Source organism: Danio rerio, chromosome 25, assembly GCF_049306965.1.
Source record: "Danio rerio strain Tuebingen ecotype United States chromosome 25, GRCz12tu, whole genome shotgun sequence".
Classification (NCBI taxonomy): Eukaryota; Metazoa; Chordata; class Actinopteri; order Cypriniformes; family Danionidae; genus Danio; species Danio rerio.
This window is the reverse complement of record NC_133200.1, coordinates 12,386,449-12,401,691: the sequence shown is the minus strand read 5'-3', so window position 1 is coordinate 12,401,691 and position 15,243 is coordinate 12,386,449. Positions and strand designations below refer to the sequence as shown.

Genomic DNA, 15,243 nt, shown 5'->3' with positions numbered 1-15,243 from the left:
TATTAAGACTATAAAAAATTGTTATTATAATATATTATATTAATAATAACAAAATTATAACAAATATTTTTTCATTATTATTATTATTTTAAGACAATAAAATTAGAGTAAATTTGATAATTGTAAATAATTATGACAAAATCACATAATTAAAACAACAATATTACAGTTCAACAGTCTGATTGACACTGGGATAAAAGTTCCTAAGTCTGTTCTGTATCTTCTACCAGAAGGTTAAAGTTAATAAAAAGGGAAGAGTACATGGGATGGATTGTTTAAAATAATTTTCGCTTTATTTATAGTGCATTGCTCGTAAAGTGTTTGAATACTAGTAAAAGTTTTTGATTCTATTAGTCTTATAGCAATTCTGATGATATTAAAAAAATGTGATTTTAGATTTACAGAAAGATTGCCATATCATGTACGTAGACCATACCTGAAGACATTCTCAAATAGCCTGATAAAATAAGGACATGATTTCTTGTCAATGCCGTAGAATCATAACTTTCATAGAAAAAAGTCTTTGGTGAAGCTTTTAAAAAATCCAATTTATGTGAGTGTCCCAAGTTAGAGACCTATCTATGTAGAATATATATATATATATATATATATATATATATATATATATATATATATATATATATATATATATATATATATATATATATATATATATATATATATGTATATATATATATGTTTTGTTATGTTATGGTATGTTATGGTAACACAATTATATAATTAAAAAAAAAAAAAAAAAAAAACTATATATATATATATATATATATATATATATATATATATATATATATATATATATATATATAGTGTTATTTGATTTTTTCATTATTATTATTTTATTAGGGTGACGCGGTGGCGCAGTAGGTAGAACGTTTGCATCACAGCTAGAAGGTCACTGGTTCGAGCCTTGGCTGAGTCAGTTGGCATTTCTGTGTGGAGTTTGCATGTTCTTCCCGTGTTCGCGTGGGTTTCCTCCGGATGCTCCGGTTTCCTCCACAAGTTCAAACACATGTGGCACAGTTGAATAGGGTAAAATTGTCCGTAGTGTATGTGTGTAAATGATTGTGTATGGGTGTTTCCCAGTGAAGGGTTGCAGCTGGAAGGGCATCCGCTGCAAAAATCATGTGCTGGATAAGTTGGCGGTTCATTTCACTGTGGCGACCCCAAATTGATAATATATTTAAATTTTTTATTTTACATTTTTTATTTTAGATATTTTAACCTATTTTTTTGTATTTTCTATTATATTTATTTATTTATTTAATTATATTTAATTAATGTACATTTATTTTATCTAATTGAGACTGAAAGGAGTTATTATAATATATATATATATATATATATATATATATATATATATATATATATATATATATATATATATATATATATATACTTTTATTTATTTATTAGTGTATTTATTAGTGTATTTATTTATTTACTTATTTATTATTTACTTATTATTATCTTATTTTATTAAGACTATAACATTAGTTATTATAATATATGTTATTTAAATATATTAATTATAAAAATATTTTATAAATATATATATATATATATATATATATTAATTAATTAATTAATTAATGAGAAAAACTAATATATATATATATATATATATATATATATATATATATATATATATATATATATATATATATATATATATATATATATATTAATTAATTAATTAATTTATGTCCAAGCATTGAACTCCAAAAAAAAAGTAATTTTATGTTTTTTTTTTGTTTGTTTTTTTTTAAACACCATTCGGCTAAGGTATCGAACTTCTATTAAACCTATTACTATTATAAACTATTAAACTCTATTAAAATATATGTAATGTAATGTAATGCAATGTTATGTTATGAAGCTGATTCATACTTACAACAATACTGCCTACAATTTTGTGTTTATCTATTCATTGTACATATCGCTGTCAACACTGCCAATTTTACATTGTCCTGTTTTTTGGGAGTATGCTGTTGTATGTTGTTTTATATGTCTGTATTTTGCACTGTCTGTATTTTGCACTGTCGTTGCATTTGTATCTGTATATTGCACTGCATCTGGAGACAGCACCTATGCTTTTCACTCATGACAGCACACGTGCTCCTGATGATGTGGCAATAAAAGTGATTTGATTTGATTTATTGGCCAGCTATTCAACTCCAAAATCCCCATTCAAGTTAATAAACAGAGTAATAGCATGGTCACAATATACAGTGTATAAATCAAATAAAACAAAATCTGTTAACTAATATTAAAATGTCAAATATAAAATGTAAACAAAAATGCCTAAAACTAAAACTCAACTATAAAAACAAAACAAAAAATGATAACATTAAAAAAGAAAAAAAAATACATTCAAAATAAAGCTGAAAAACAAATAAAAAAGTCAAATGACTCGCACTTATCTGAAATGCTGTGATGATTCCCGGTTAAAATGAATTCACTTTTGCAATGCTAAACATTTTATACTAATAAATCTCATTCTTTAAACTCTGTTACAAGATTAAAAACACACAAAACAAAAAGCATGTGGAGAAAAATGAAAGCCACATTGTGCTCACAAAAAGCAAGAAAGGCACACTATTACGTCCAGTTCCTCCAGTACAGCAGGTGTTGTGTTTGTCCAGACAGACTCTACCTTGAGAATAAACCCAAAATCTGCGTCAGCACAGGTCAGACTTCATCAAATGTTCTGTCTGCGGTGGGGCAAGGGTACTTCACGCCTCAAGAGCATGTATTTGACCACGCTGAAGCCAAATAGCTGAATCATTTCCATTGGCATGACAGCACTGAACTCCATGTCCCTGACAGAAGTAAAGAATATCCTAGCTGGGTTATTTTATTACCTGAAAGCTGTCAGCGGTAAGTTTTTGAGCGTCAAAAAACTTGCAGAAGTGAATCAGCACTAATACGACTCACGGTCACAGAGTACATTTATAAATAAACACTCGTTAATGGACGACATGTTGCACCAGACTTAATAGAGCTTGAGGGTTTAGTGGAATTTTGTTGTGGAGTTTTCTGTAGATGCCCACTTTTATGAGGAAGAAAATACACTGTTTAGTGCGTCTCTTTAAATGCAAATGAGCTGCTGCACACCACCCCCTTTCTATAAGCGGGTGGAGTCTTTACAGCTTGTGCCTCAATTACTCTGACTATATCTTGTATATTTATTTTTATTTGTATATTTATATTTATTTTATTTAAAAAAAAACATATGAACTAAGGCACAGCTGAAATTGACTTGCTTGGTCAATTATTACATTTTGTGCAAGGGAAAGAGAAGCACTTGTGAAAAATGAATGTCAAATCAATTAATGAAACATTATTTGATGTAATATGAGGTTTAGTTAGAATAAAAATCAAGGCACACAAAAAATGAATAACATAAATAAAATAAAAGTAAAACAACTATAGAAAAATAAAACAAAACAAAAATGTAAAATTGCAAATATAAGAAACAAAAGAAAATACGAAAATAACCAAAACAAATGAAAAATGAATAAAACTAAATCAACAAAGAAAAACAACATAAAAAAATGAAAATAAGCAAAAAAAAAAAATAGACAAAATATAAGGACTATATATATATATATATATATATATATATATATATATATATATATATATATATATATATATATATATATAAAACTAATTAAATTAAAATCTAAAAACACAAATATAAGAAATAAGAGAATTTATGAAAACAATCAATACAAATAAAGCAAATCATAAAAGGAATAAATAAATAAAAAAGGAATACATAAAAGATATAGGCAATACATAAAAGATTAAACTACTAAATCAAAGTAAAACAACAAAATAACATAAAACAAAAGCAAACATAATAAAAAACATATATTAAAATAGCAACATAAAAATAATAGATATAAATAAAAACGAATAAAATTAAATATAAAAACACATAAGATATAAGAATATAAGAAATTATGAAAACAATGAAATTCAAATAAAGCAAAACAACAAAACAAAACAAACACAAATATAAAGAATATATACTGTATACAACAAAACAAAATATAAATAATAATAATAATAATAATAAAATAAATACTAATAGATACAAACAAAAAAATAATGTAAGAAATAATGAAAACAAATAAATACAAATAAAGCAAAGCAAAAAACAAAACATAAACAAGTGCTAGCCTGAATTACAAAAAGAAAATGTCTTTAATACTATCAGGTCCAACATAGGCTCATTCTGAAAACGTAGCCCTACATACGTTCTGGAGATAGCGAAATACATAGCCAGAGGTACACATGGCTGCATTTATTTTTTGAAACGAACGATATGGGGCGGTATGATGCCGCTTCTTTTCGCACTTACCAGTTGATCGCTTACCTCCATATGGACGGCTTTCCCGCTGTAACCAGTTTGTCCAGTGTTTCGCCATGTACTCCAGCAGACTTGAGACGCAGAGAGGAGTTGACCACGATGACGAGGCTCGAGTCTGGTGAAGAACGGTTCCAGAAAGCAAGTACGACAAAAACAGAATCCAAAAAATAAAATAAACAAGTAAATAACAGAGTGAGAATGTGGTAAAATCTAAAAATGTGGTAAAAACCAGGCGAAGGCTTTTTTTTCAGGATTTCTTTTTGAAATTGTTGGTTGGGTTTAGGGACGTGTGTGGGCGGGTCAGTCAATACAATTGGTTGGGTTTAGGGAAGGAGGAGGGTGGGTCAGTCGATCGGTCTGTCAGTGAGTCATTTAGTCGGTGAAACAGTCAGTCAACAGTGGCCTTTGGTGGGTTTACGCAAGAACAGCAGGCGCGAATGGCACTTGCGAGAGAAATTTGAGAACTCAAAAAGTGTACACAGCGGCCTTTGGTGGATTCGCAAAAACAAAAACTACAAAAAAAAAAAAAAAAAAACGTATCTCCTGGGACAAATTTTGCAGTCTCCAGAAATGTATATAGAGCTACATTTATAGAATGAGCCTGGGTTGGTCAGGTCCCTCAAAATCGACTAATCATGACTCTGTATCATTAACATAACTCACAAACAACTAATTTCTCAAACAAACAGTGCTCAAACAAGAGTGAAATATTTCCAAATATGTCCTTTATATGTGTTTGCTTCACATTAGATTAGCATTAGACACACTCCCAAATTTGAAGCCGACTAAAAATAGAACAATAAAAAGGCCAATAAAAACCCTTTAAAGTCCCCCCTTGTCCCACCAAAACTGAAATTACACAATTGCAGCCTTTGAGTCTCCAACCAGTCACAGCGGTCAAACAATTTCAATTTCAGGCATAATTAAACTCCATCTTTGCATCTGAACTAACAAAGCATGATTTACTGCTCGAGTGTTGGTTTGCTTTACAGTGTCTTTAGTCGAGCAAACAAGCCCATCGAGTTCTTATCCAAGGCCATATCTGGGTTTTAAGCCCACACAAGCATTGGCGGCTTTTAAGAAAACCTCATCTGGTGATTCGCCGCAGTAAGAGAAAACGCACTGGCAGATGACCGCTCAACTGTGCCAGCCGTCGGGGCCCGTGATTCATGCGAAATGCCCTAAATGGTTGCAATGTGCCAAGCTGACGCTTGGCCCGGGGAATAGGTGTGGAAGAGTTGTCAAATATGTCCAATAATCAGTGAATCAGATACAGCTGTCCTCTCCAGTCAATGCGAAATATTTGGCTGGAGGGAAATTAAGATAGAAATAAAATGTTTGCTGTTTGGCCTGGGAATGAAGGATTTGAGGTTTTATTGGTGATTTGTAGTAGGGCTGGAGAAAAAAAAAGGTTGATTCTGAGATTTTAGTTTAGCTTGACTTTAATCAAACAGTACAGATTCTGGATACATTTGTGGTTTACGGTACTTTATAGAATGTGTAATATATTTGTAATTAATAATAATAATACAAGGCGACGCAGTGGTGCAGTAGATAGTATTGTCGCCTCATAGCAAGAAGGTTGCTGGGTCGCTGGTTCGATCCTCAGCTCAGTAGGCGTTTCTGTGTGGAGTTTGCATGTTCTCCCTGCGTTTGTGTTGGTTTCCTCCGGTTTCCACTACAGTCCAAAGACATGCGGTACAGGTGAATTTGGTAAGCTAAAATTGTCCGTAGTGTATGAGTGTGTGTGTGAATGTGTGTGTGGAAGTTTCCCAGAGATGAGTTGTGGCTGGAAAGGCATCCGCTGCGTAAAAATGTGCTGGATAAGTTGACGGTTCATTCCGCTGTGGCAACCCCTGATTAATAAAGGAACTAAGCTGACAAGAAATTGAATGAATAATAACAGAAATAATAATAATAATAATAATAATAATAATAATAATAATAATAATAAATAACATTAAACAATAATAATAAATTAAAATATTTTTAAAATTAAAATACTAATTGTTTTGATAAAATAATACAATATAAAATACCCCTAAAACTCTAAATAACATCTTAAAATAAAAACAACCAAAACAAATTTTAAAAACGAATATATTTTCTGAGTAAACGCACCGCATGAGCATATCTGATCATTTTTGTGTATGTGTTAACCATTTTGTGTTAACCAGCAGTTGGACAGGTGTACCTAATAAAGTGTCCGGTAAGCGCATATCTGTCTACAGTAGTGAACAAAAATATATCAACAAATAATGGCATCAGCTTTCAAAACATCCATATCTGTCCAAAAAGTCTGACTAGACTGACAGACAAAGACTATCTGCTAGTCTAAAATCCAACACCCACTGTCTAAAACTAGATAAATGAATGTCTAAATTAATGTTTACCACTCAGTGTTTTTCCTATGATCAGAAACACAGGGACTCGACGCCGCAGGCCATGTGCAGCTGATGTGCAACTCGTATGGGACTTCGCAATGTGGGAAACCCAATTCTTTCTGACATTACAGAGAGATGCTTTTGACAACAGCCTCTGTGATGAGCACACTCAGAGATGAAAACATAACCTCAGCCCGACCGAGTCTGTTCACACCTCTGCTGCCTTGTCCCATGCTAAGCTGGAGCAGAAAGTGAGCTCTGTAATCTCACCCCCAAACGTGTGTCGCTCGGCAAGATAACAACAGACGCCAAACTGCTGTTTGTCACAAGTCACATCCGTTCACGTCTCCCGATCACGGCAGTCAACAAAAGATTGCTGAACGGGTCGTCTTTTTTTTTCAGTTTCAACAACAGATTCACACAGCTCTCTGGGAATGCTAACGCTACATGCTACATGAACCGCATCAAGAGAGCTAAACTTCACACTGTTTTATTGGAAAGCTTGAGAAACGTGTAGAGCTGTGAGCTTCTCAGGGGTTTATTGTGTTCAGTTGAGAAGCTTAAAATGAATGTTGTAAAACAAGCCTGTTGACAAAAAGAAAAAACAATAGAAATACCACAGTACACAGTTTTATTGGTAACACTGAAAACTGTATTACTTTTAAAGGAAAATGTATTGCTCTTGTTTGTCTCTATTGGCATTTTATCCCAAAACAAAATAGAAACCATTAAAATGTACTGGTCTTGATGGTTAAAATTAGAAATGTCGGGTGATATGGTGGTGCAGAAGGTAGTGCTGTCGCCTCACAGCCAAAAGGTCCCTGGTTCGAGCCTCAGCTGGGTCAGTTGGCATTTCTGTGTAGAGTTTGCATGTTCTCTTCGCGTTTGTGCTGGTTTCCTCAAGGTGCTCCGGTTTCCCCCACAAGTTCAAAGACGTGGTATAGGTGAATTGGGTAGGCTAAATTGTCCATAGAGCATGAGTGCAAATGAATGTTAATGGATGTTTCCCAGTGATGGGTTGCGGCTGGAAGTGCATCCGCTGCGTAAAAAAAATATGCTGGATAAATTGGCGGTTAATTCCACTGTGGTGACCCCATATTGATGAAAGAACTAAGCCGAAAAGAAAATGAATGAATGAAATGAAACCTGATCTGATACTTCTATAATAAAAAATATATATATATAAAAAAGAGCGAAGAAACAAATCCAGGATGTTCCTACCATATTACTTTTATTTACCTTATTTTAACATTCAACCACTCTGTTAACAAACAGAGCACTTCTGTGTGGTAACTTAAACAATCAAGTAATAAAGTACATCAATTCTTCTCTTTTGGACTTTAGTGCGACTGTAAATATAAAAATCTTGTAATATAAAAACAAATAGCACCTCAACCTAAAATAACCGGCAGGCAATCCCAAGTTTACATATCTCACAGTTTGCTATGGCAGTGTTGTCGTCATAAACTTTATAATACCTCCAGACGCAGACATACTCTCACTTTCTGCTTCAAGTTGCTTCAGTGGTTTACTTTGCCGATATTTAACTGAAAGCATTTTCTGCAACAAAGTGATGTCATGCCGCACCTGTTGCTGTTCATATATATATATTTTTTTTTTCAACACATTTCTAAACATAATAGTTATAATACTCATTTCTAATAACTGATTTTTTTTTTGTCTTTGCCATGATGACAGTAAATAATATTTGACTAGATATTTTTGAAGACACTTCTTTACAGCTTAAAGTGACATTTAAAGGCTTAACTAGGTTAATTATGTCAACTAGCCAAGTTAGGGTAATTAGGCAAGTTATTGTGTAATGATGGTTTGTTCTGTGGACTATCGAAAAAAAATATATAGAGCAAAGGGGCTAATAAGTTTGTCCTTAAAATGTTTTTTAAAAATTTTAATCTGCTTTTATTCTAGCCGAAATAAAACAAAAAAGACTTTCTCCAGAAGAAAAAATATTGTCAGACATACTGTGAAAATTTCCTTGCTCTTTTAAACATAATTTAAAAAATATTTTAAAAAGAAAAGAATTTCAAAGGGGGGCTGATATTTCCGACTACAACTGTATGTATTTATGTATATACATAATGGGATGTCCATATCCAATCACGTGATCAGTTTCAGTTAGACTGGAATCGGATGTAACCTCCCGATCAGGACTTGAATATATATGTTTTTGGGTTTTTTTTCTATTTGTTTTATTTTGGCAAGCATTGAAACCAGCACGACCAGCATCGAGACCAGCAAGACCAGCATCGAGACCAGCAAAACCAGCATTGAAACCAGCAAGACCAACACTGAAACCAGCAAGACCAGCATCAAAACATGCCTAACCAGCATATGCTGTTTTTTCAGCAGGGTACAATATATAGTAAGATAATCACAAAGATCCCTGAATGTAACAGCACATGCTACAAACAACATACAATACTGTAGAGAGCCTTTTCTTATACATTCACTGAGAAGTTTAAAATAAATATATTATGAATCTAGACGGAGAAAAATGCCTCCCTGGGGTAATCAGCAGCTCTTATATAATGCTAATTTGAATAACAAACAAACACTCTATTCACTTTACAGTCAGTAAGCCTCAAATATGAGTTTAAAATAATCATAATACTCTCAAACAGCATAAAACAGCTTGTGCTAATAGCATCTCTCAATAAATGCCACTTTCACATCTTCATAAACACTTTTCTCCTCCATGCCAAAATGTGATTCACAACAGACAGAGGGTTTTCACAAAACACCGGACCCCTTGACCTACATTAAAGACATTTCCCTTCAAAATGTCTGAAGCCTGCAACAAATTTGATGGAGCCAAATGTGACCTTTTCGCACATTGTCATTTCCATTTCAAAGGGCTCGCAACACTGCTGTATTTATATCTACGCAACGCTGCATTACCATATAAATGAATCTGACGAAAGTGCCCATATTTAGAGGACGTCCAAACTTAAAGGTGAGCTTTCTTATTGTCCGACTGACTATCTGCGGGTGTATTTGCCAATTCTACCGCCAAACTTTCAGGTTTTGAACACTCTAACAATAACAAATTGAATACGGCTACAAAGTTATTTATCTAAATGCAGCTTTTCCGACTGCACTTTCAATCTCGACAGCCTGAGTGTGTGTGTTATTGAGGATGTGAGATCTGCGCTTTAGGCATTGAACGCTTTCCCACAATTCCTCAGTCCAGTCACTAAGCAACCACGCTGCCCTGTACCTGTTAATAAAAGCCCCCACCGTGCAGGAAGTGATACCCTAAAGGTGAGTTTGCGTTTTTGGCAAGAAATCTACATTTTTCACAGTAATTTGCAGGGGCTGATGGGAAAACAAACACTTAATGGGTTCAATAGGTTTGTGGGGTTGCAGTATGGGATGTACAGTATAGCACTTAAATAGTTCATCTAAATTAATGTCTTGTTGCATTTAGATACTACTATAGTTTTTTTAAGTAATAGAATGATATTAGTTTTGTTTATTTTTTGTTTTCATTAAATAAAGTTTGTCATTTTAATATATTTTTGTCTTTTATTATTATTATTGTTGTTGTTGTTTTTATTTTTATTATCATTATTATTATTATTATTATTATTATTATTATTATTTCATATTATTATTTTTATCATCATCATCATTGTGGTTGTTGTTGTTTTTAATATTAAATGTTTATTATTATTATTATTTTATTTGTTTATCATTGTTGTTGTTATTATCATTATTATTATTTTAAAATGTTTATTGTTATCATTATCATTATTATTTATTATTATTGTTATTATTATTATTATTATTATTATTATTATTATTATTATTATTACTATTGTTGTTGTTGTTGTTACTATCATTATCATTATCATTATCATTATTATTATTATTATTAAAATGTTTATCATCATGATTATTATTTTTGTTGCTGTTGTTGTTTTTATGATGATGATTATTATTATTATTATTATTATTATTATTATTATTATTATTATTATATATTTTTTATTTTGGTGCAAAGTTCAAATAAATTATTATAAATACAGTAAATGATTTCAAATGACTGAAAAAAAATGCTGAGATTATGAATCATTTATTTAAATGAATAATAATAATAATAATAATAATAATAATAATAATAAATAATAATAATTAATGTTCTGCTAATTTTAGTTAAAAATAATGACATTTTCAAAAAAAATTTTCTTTATTTTATACCCAGCTCCATAAACTGTATGGCTTACTTATGTGCTGTGACAAAAACAGTTTGATTATTATAGTTTGAAACATTTTAATCTCAATAAAATAAAAGGAAAAATAAAATTGCTAAGTGTGTTTTACTGCATGGACAATATATGCAAAGTTAAAATACTTTTATATTAATAATTTAGTTTGGTTTTTAGTACGAATATGTTAACAGTATTTATTTATTTATTTATTTGTATTTTTATTTATATTTTTTTGTATTTATCATGAATCAATTATAACACAAATCAATTCCATAACACACAAAACCCAGCCGGATCACTTTTTCTCCAAACACAGAGCTTGCGCCATCACAAGATCATGTTTGAACCCTCATCCTGAGGTCATGAAAGGAATGAATCCTCTCCAGTCCGGAAAAGTGTCTTCTCCACCCACAGCCCCACACCTCCATTCTCTAAAGCTTTTCTAATACAGTTAGCATGTCTGATCAATAGCGTAGCACACACCACTGGAGATAAGCGTGGACCTGGCTTCCTCGCTGAAGAAAACAGGTCGCGAGGAGAATCGATCATCCGCAGCCTGTGAATGGAGCGTTGATAAGCACACAGTTGACCTCTCTATTGCTTTTACACATGTAAATGCTATCTAGCAGAGAACAGCAGGGGAGATGTGGTAGATTAAAACACGCTGGCATTTGTCTTTTTTTTTTTTTTTCATTTCAGCACTCGATTCTGAGGGCAAAATGGGGTTATGTTTTAATGTGCGTGGATGTGTTGGACAAGATGTGGACTGAACTTTCAGGCAAGGAGAAATAGCCTGCTTTTAGACGCCCAGGGCTAGCATGAATATTCTAGTGCTGAATCTGGACCTGCTCTATTGGTATCATGGAGAGAGGTCAGGTGCAACCTTAAGCTATGAAAGGAGGATTTTCTATTTTGACTGAAAAGGCATGATTTGACTGAAATGTGACCTGTCACAAAGTCATTGGTGAAAGCATTTAAGTGAGTTGAAAATTATTTCATGCATCTATCATTAAATAGCAAACTAAATCTGGAACAGAATCAACATTTAGCTGATGTCAAAAATGTAAATGGAATAAGAAATGTTGTTTTCTTCTTTTTTTTCTCCCAAAAAATAAGTTAATAGAATTTTTTTTTATTAAAAACGAGGATCACTAGTCTGAAATCTGAAATGAATAGCAAAAAATACCATCATACTAAAATTAATCTTGAAAAAAAATTATTTTAAAATTAATCTAATAACTAAGTTTAACTGAAGTTAAAGTTAAAGTTATAAAGATAGTTATAAAGTTAACAGAAAAAAAAATAATTACAAGGAATCTGAAATAAAAGGGAAAAATATTATTATAATACTTAAAAATATTGCATGTCAGGAGAATTGTTTGTCTAATAAAATATGAAAAGTAAAAATTTATCTTCTCAAAAATAAACAAAAATAATGTAATAAATGCCAAAATTATTCCATTTTAAAATTATAATATTAATCTAAAAACTACAAAAAATAGACATTCCATCATGTTTACAGTTAATTTACTGTTAAATAAGTGTAAAAGCTGAAAGTTTAATTATTTATGTTAACTGGGCAGGTCAGGGTAATTAGCAAAGTTATTGTATAGCGATGGTTTGTTCTGTAGACTATCAAAAAAAAAAAAAAAAAAAAAAAAATATATATATATATATATATATATATATATATATATATATATATATATATATATATATATATATATATATATATATATATATATATAGCTTAAAGGGGCTAATAATTTTGACCTTAAAATGTTTGTTAAAAAACATTAAAAACTGCTTTAATTCTAGCCAAAATAAAACAAATCAGACTTTTTCCAGAAGAAACAATATTATCAGACATACTGTGAAAATTTTTCTTGCTCTGTTAAATATTATTTGGAAAATATATATATAAAAAAAACAAAAAAACAACTGTATACATACTTGAATCTATAGCTGATTATTTATATTTAGCAGATATAAACAATTGAAATGAAATAAAAATGTTATGCTTTCTTCTTTTTTTTAGGGTAATTCAATTAAAATTTTAAGATAATGGGACTGGAGCACAATAAATCTGAAAAATAATTGTTATAATAAGAAAAAAACTATTTTATTATATAATAGTTTAATTATAGTTATATAAAACTGTTGTATTATAATAATAGTAAAAGAAAACTGAAGAATGAATTGCCTAATAAAATGTAAAAAGTGATAATTTATCTGAAATAAATGGAAAGGTTGTATTCTTATAGTTATTTAAAATATTACAATGTAACATTACATAAAATATGCCAAAATGCAAAATTTATCTACTTAAGTCACCAAAAAATGTCATATACCAAAATCGCTCCTAAAATTTTTTTAAATAATATAAATAATCTAAAACAATGCCGCCTTTTTCATAACTATTTTAATTTTGTTAAATCAGTGTGAACATTGGAAGATTGTTTCAACAAACATAAATAAAAAATAAATAAATAAATAAATAAAATAAAAGGACACAATTTAAAAGAAAAGAACACAAAAAATAAATAAACAAATAAATAAAGCTTTTTTCAAATCTGATGTTCCCATATTTTATTATCACATTCCCAATTAATAAAAAAAAGAAAAAATATATATCCTATATGGATTCATTTCAAAGCAGCAAATCTAACTTAAAAGTAACAACTCTCTGAAACAGCATTTCTTATCAAAAACCTACACTGACATCAACAACACAAAGACCAAAAACGCCAAATATTGCCTTCAAAAACTGCTGGACACCAACAAACCAAATGAACCAAAACACAGTCTCAAAGTTTCCCAAAAAATTTTGTGACACAAAAAGTGACACAATGAGCGTTTCTGCATAAGTTGCGCGTGTTTCTGTGTGCTGTACATACTTGCCATTAATGACCCCGTCCGGGTTGAGCATGGGGACGATCTTGAAGATGTAAGCCTCTCTCAGACTCTCTGCCACTGGATCATCACTGCACAGAAACTCCAGCGTGCCTTTGAGAACCCAGCTGGCGTTACTCTCGCCTGGATGGACCCGCGCGGTCAGAACCACACACGGCCGGTTACCTGAAATAAGCACCAGTCAGAGGAAATGAGATTTGATTTAAAAATACAAACATTTTTTAAAATGAACTATTTAATTAATGCACAGTATACATGTAGCTGAAATGGACAGTTCACCCACAAATAAGAAGTTACTAACTATTTACTCCTCACTTTATATTTTGAAGAATATTAGAAATTGCTCTGTAAAAAAAATGTTATTTTATGTTTTCAGCTGAAGTGCCAAAAAACCCCGTAAAATAACAGCTATTATATTTTGGAAATTTACCGTGAAATAACGGCCATTAAATTACAAAAATTTGTTGTAAAAAAAATGGCCATTAAATTGAAAAAATTTACCGTAAAATAAGGGCCATTAAATTACAAAAATTTATCGTGAAATAATAAAAAAGACACTCAAACATCCGTCGCAAAATAAAATGTTACATTATTGAAATAAAGGAATGATACAATGGTAGAGGGATCATCACACAGTTCTCAGAGCTCGCCAGAACTGAACTGAGCTCCCATACATGCGTGCTTACCAATGGGTGCTTACATCTCAAAGGTAAAACAACCACAGAAGTCCTATTAAAGAGGATATGACATTTATACACAATGCATATCAAACATTAAGCTGAATCCAGCTTCTTATTCGCAGCTTCTTATTGACTCTATCCGGTCCACCTTAAAAACTGCGACCCGTCCAATTTTCAGCTTCTTATTCGCGCTCAAGAAAACACAGCAGCTTTAATCTTCTAAGCTTATTATGCGGTTCTGGCATCATCTTATGGATAGACAACGTCTACTGTGTTTGACTAATGGACACGACGCACTGCCTCACAGAAATGATAAATATTTTAAAATAGGCACTATCCTTATAAATAAACTGCACAGTTGCAATCTAAACAACTACATTCTTGGCTGAAATAACCTCAAAAGTACATTATGTTGCCTAACAGCAGGAATATTTGTCAAACTGTAAAGCATCCTCTGCTTGTATGTGGGCAGAGTAATACACAAAGGTGAAGAGGCCTTAGTGTGCTGCTACTGGCAAAATATATCACGGCTATAAGCCAATAAGATTCAAGAACCAGACACAACTGTTGTATAATTTATATATATATATATATATATATATATATATATACACACACACACACACACACATACA

At 31.2% G+C, this 15,243-nt stretch overlaps 1 protein-coding gene across 50 annotated transcripts in view; it reads right to left on the bottom strand.

Annotated features, from left to right (window-relative positions):
- agbl1 (AGBL carboxypeptidase 1) overlaps positions 1–15,243 on the bottom strand; it is a 395,646-nt gene that overhangs the window by 125,702 nt on the left and 254,701 nt on the right. For 28 of the 50 annotated variants that reach the window (XR_012400288.1, XM_073942875.1, XM_073942879.1 and 25 more), the window contains one exon: positions 13,913–14,093. Coding sequence is in view for 43 of the 50 variants with exons in the window: in XM_073942875.1 (XP_073798976.1) it covers positions 13,913–14,093 (181 nt within the window). In the remaining 7 variants the exon portion in view is untranslated. Of the gene's footprint in view, positions 1–2,160; positions 2,841–4,405; positions 4,515–7,305; positions 7,823–11,255; positions 11,572–13,912; positions 14,094–15,243 lie in introns of those variants that run through there. The other 22 variants (XR_012400282.1, XR_012400287.1, XR_012400283.1 and 19 more) reach the window with 6 other exon arrangements.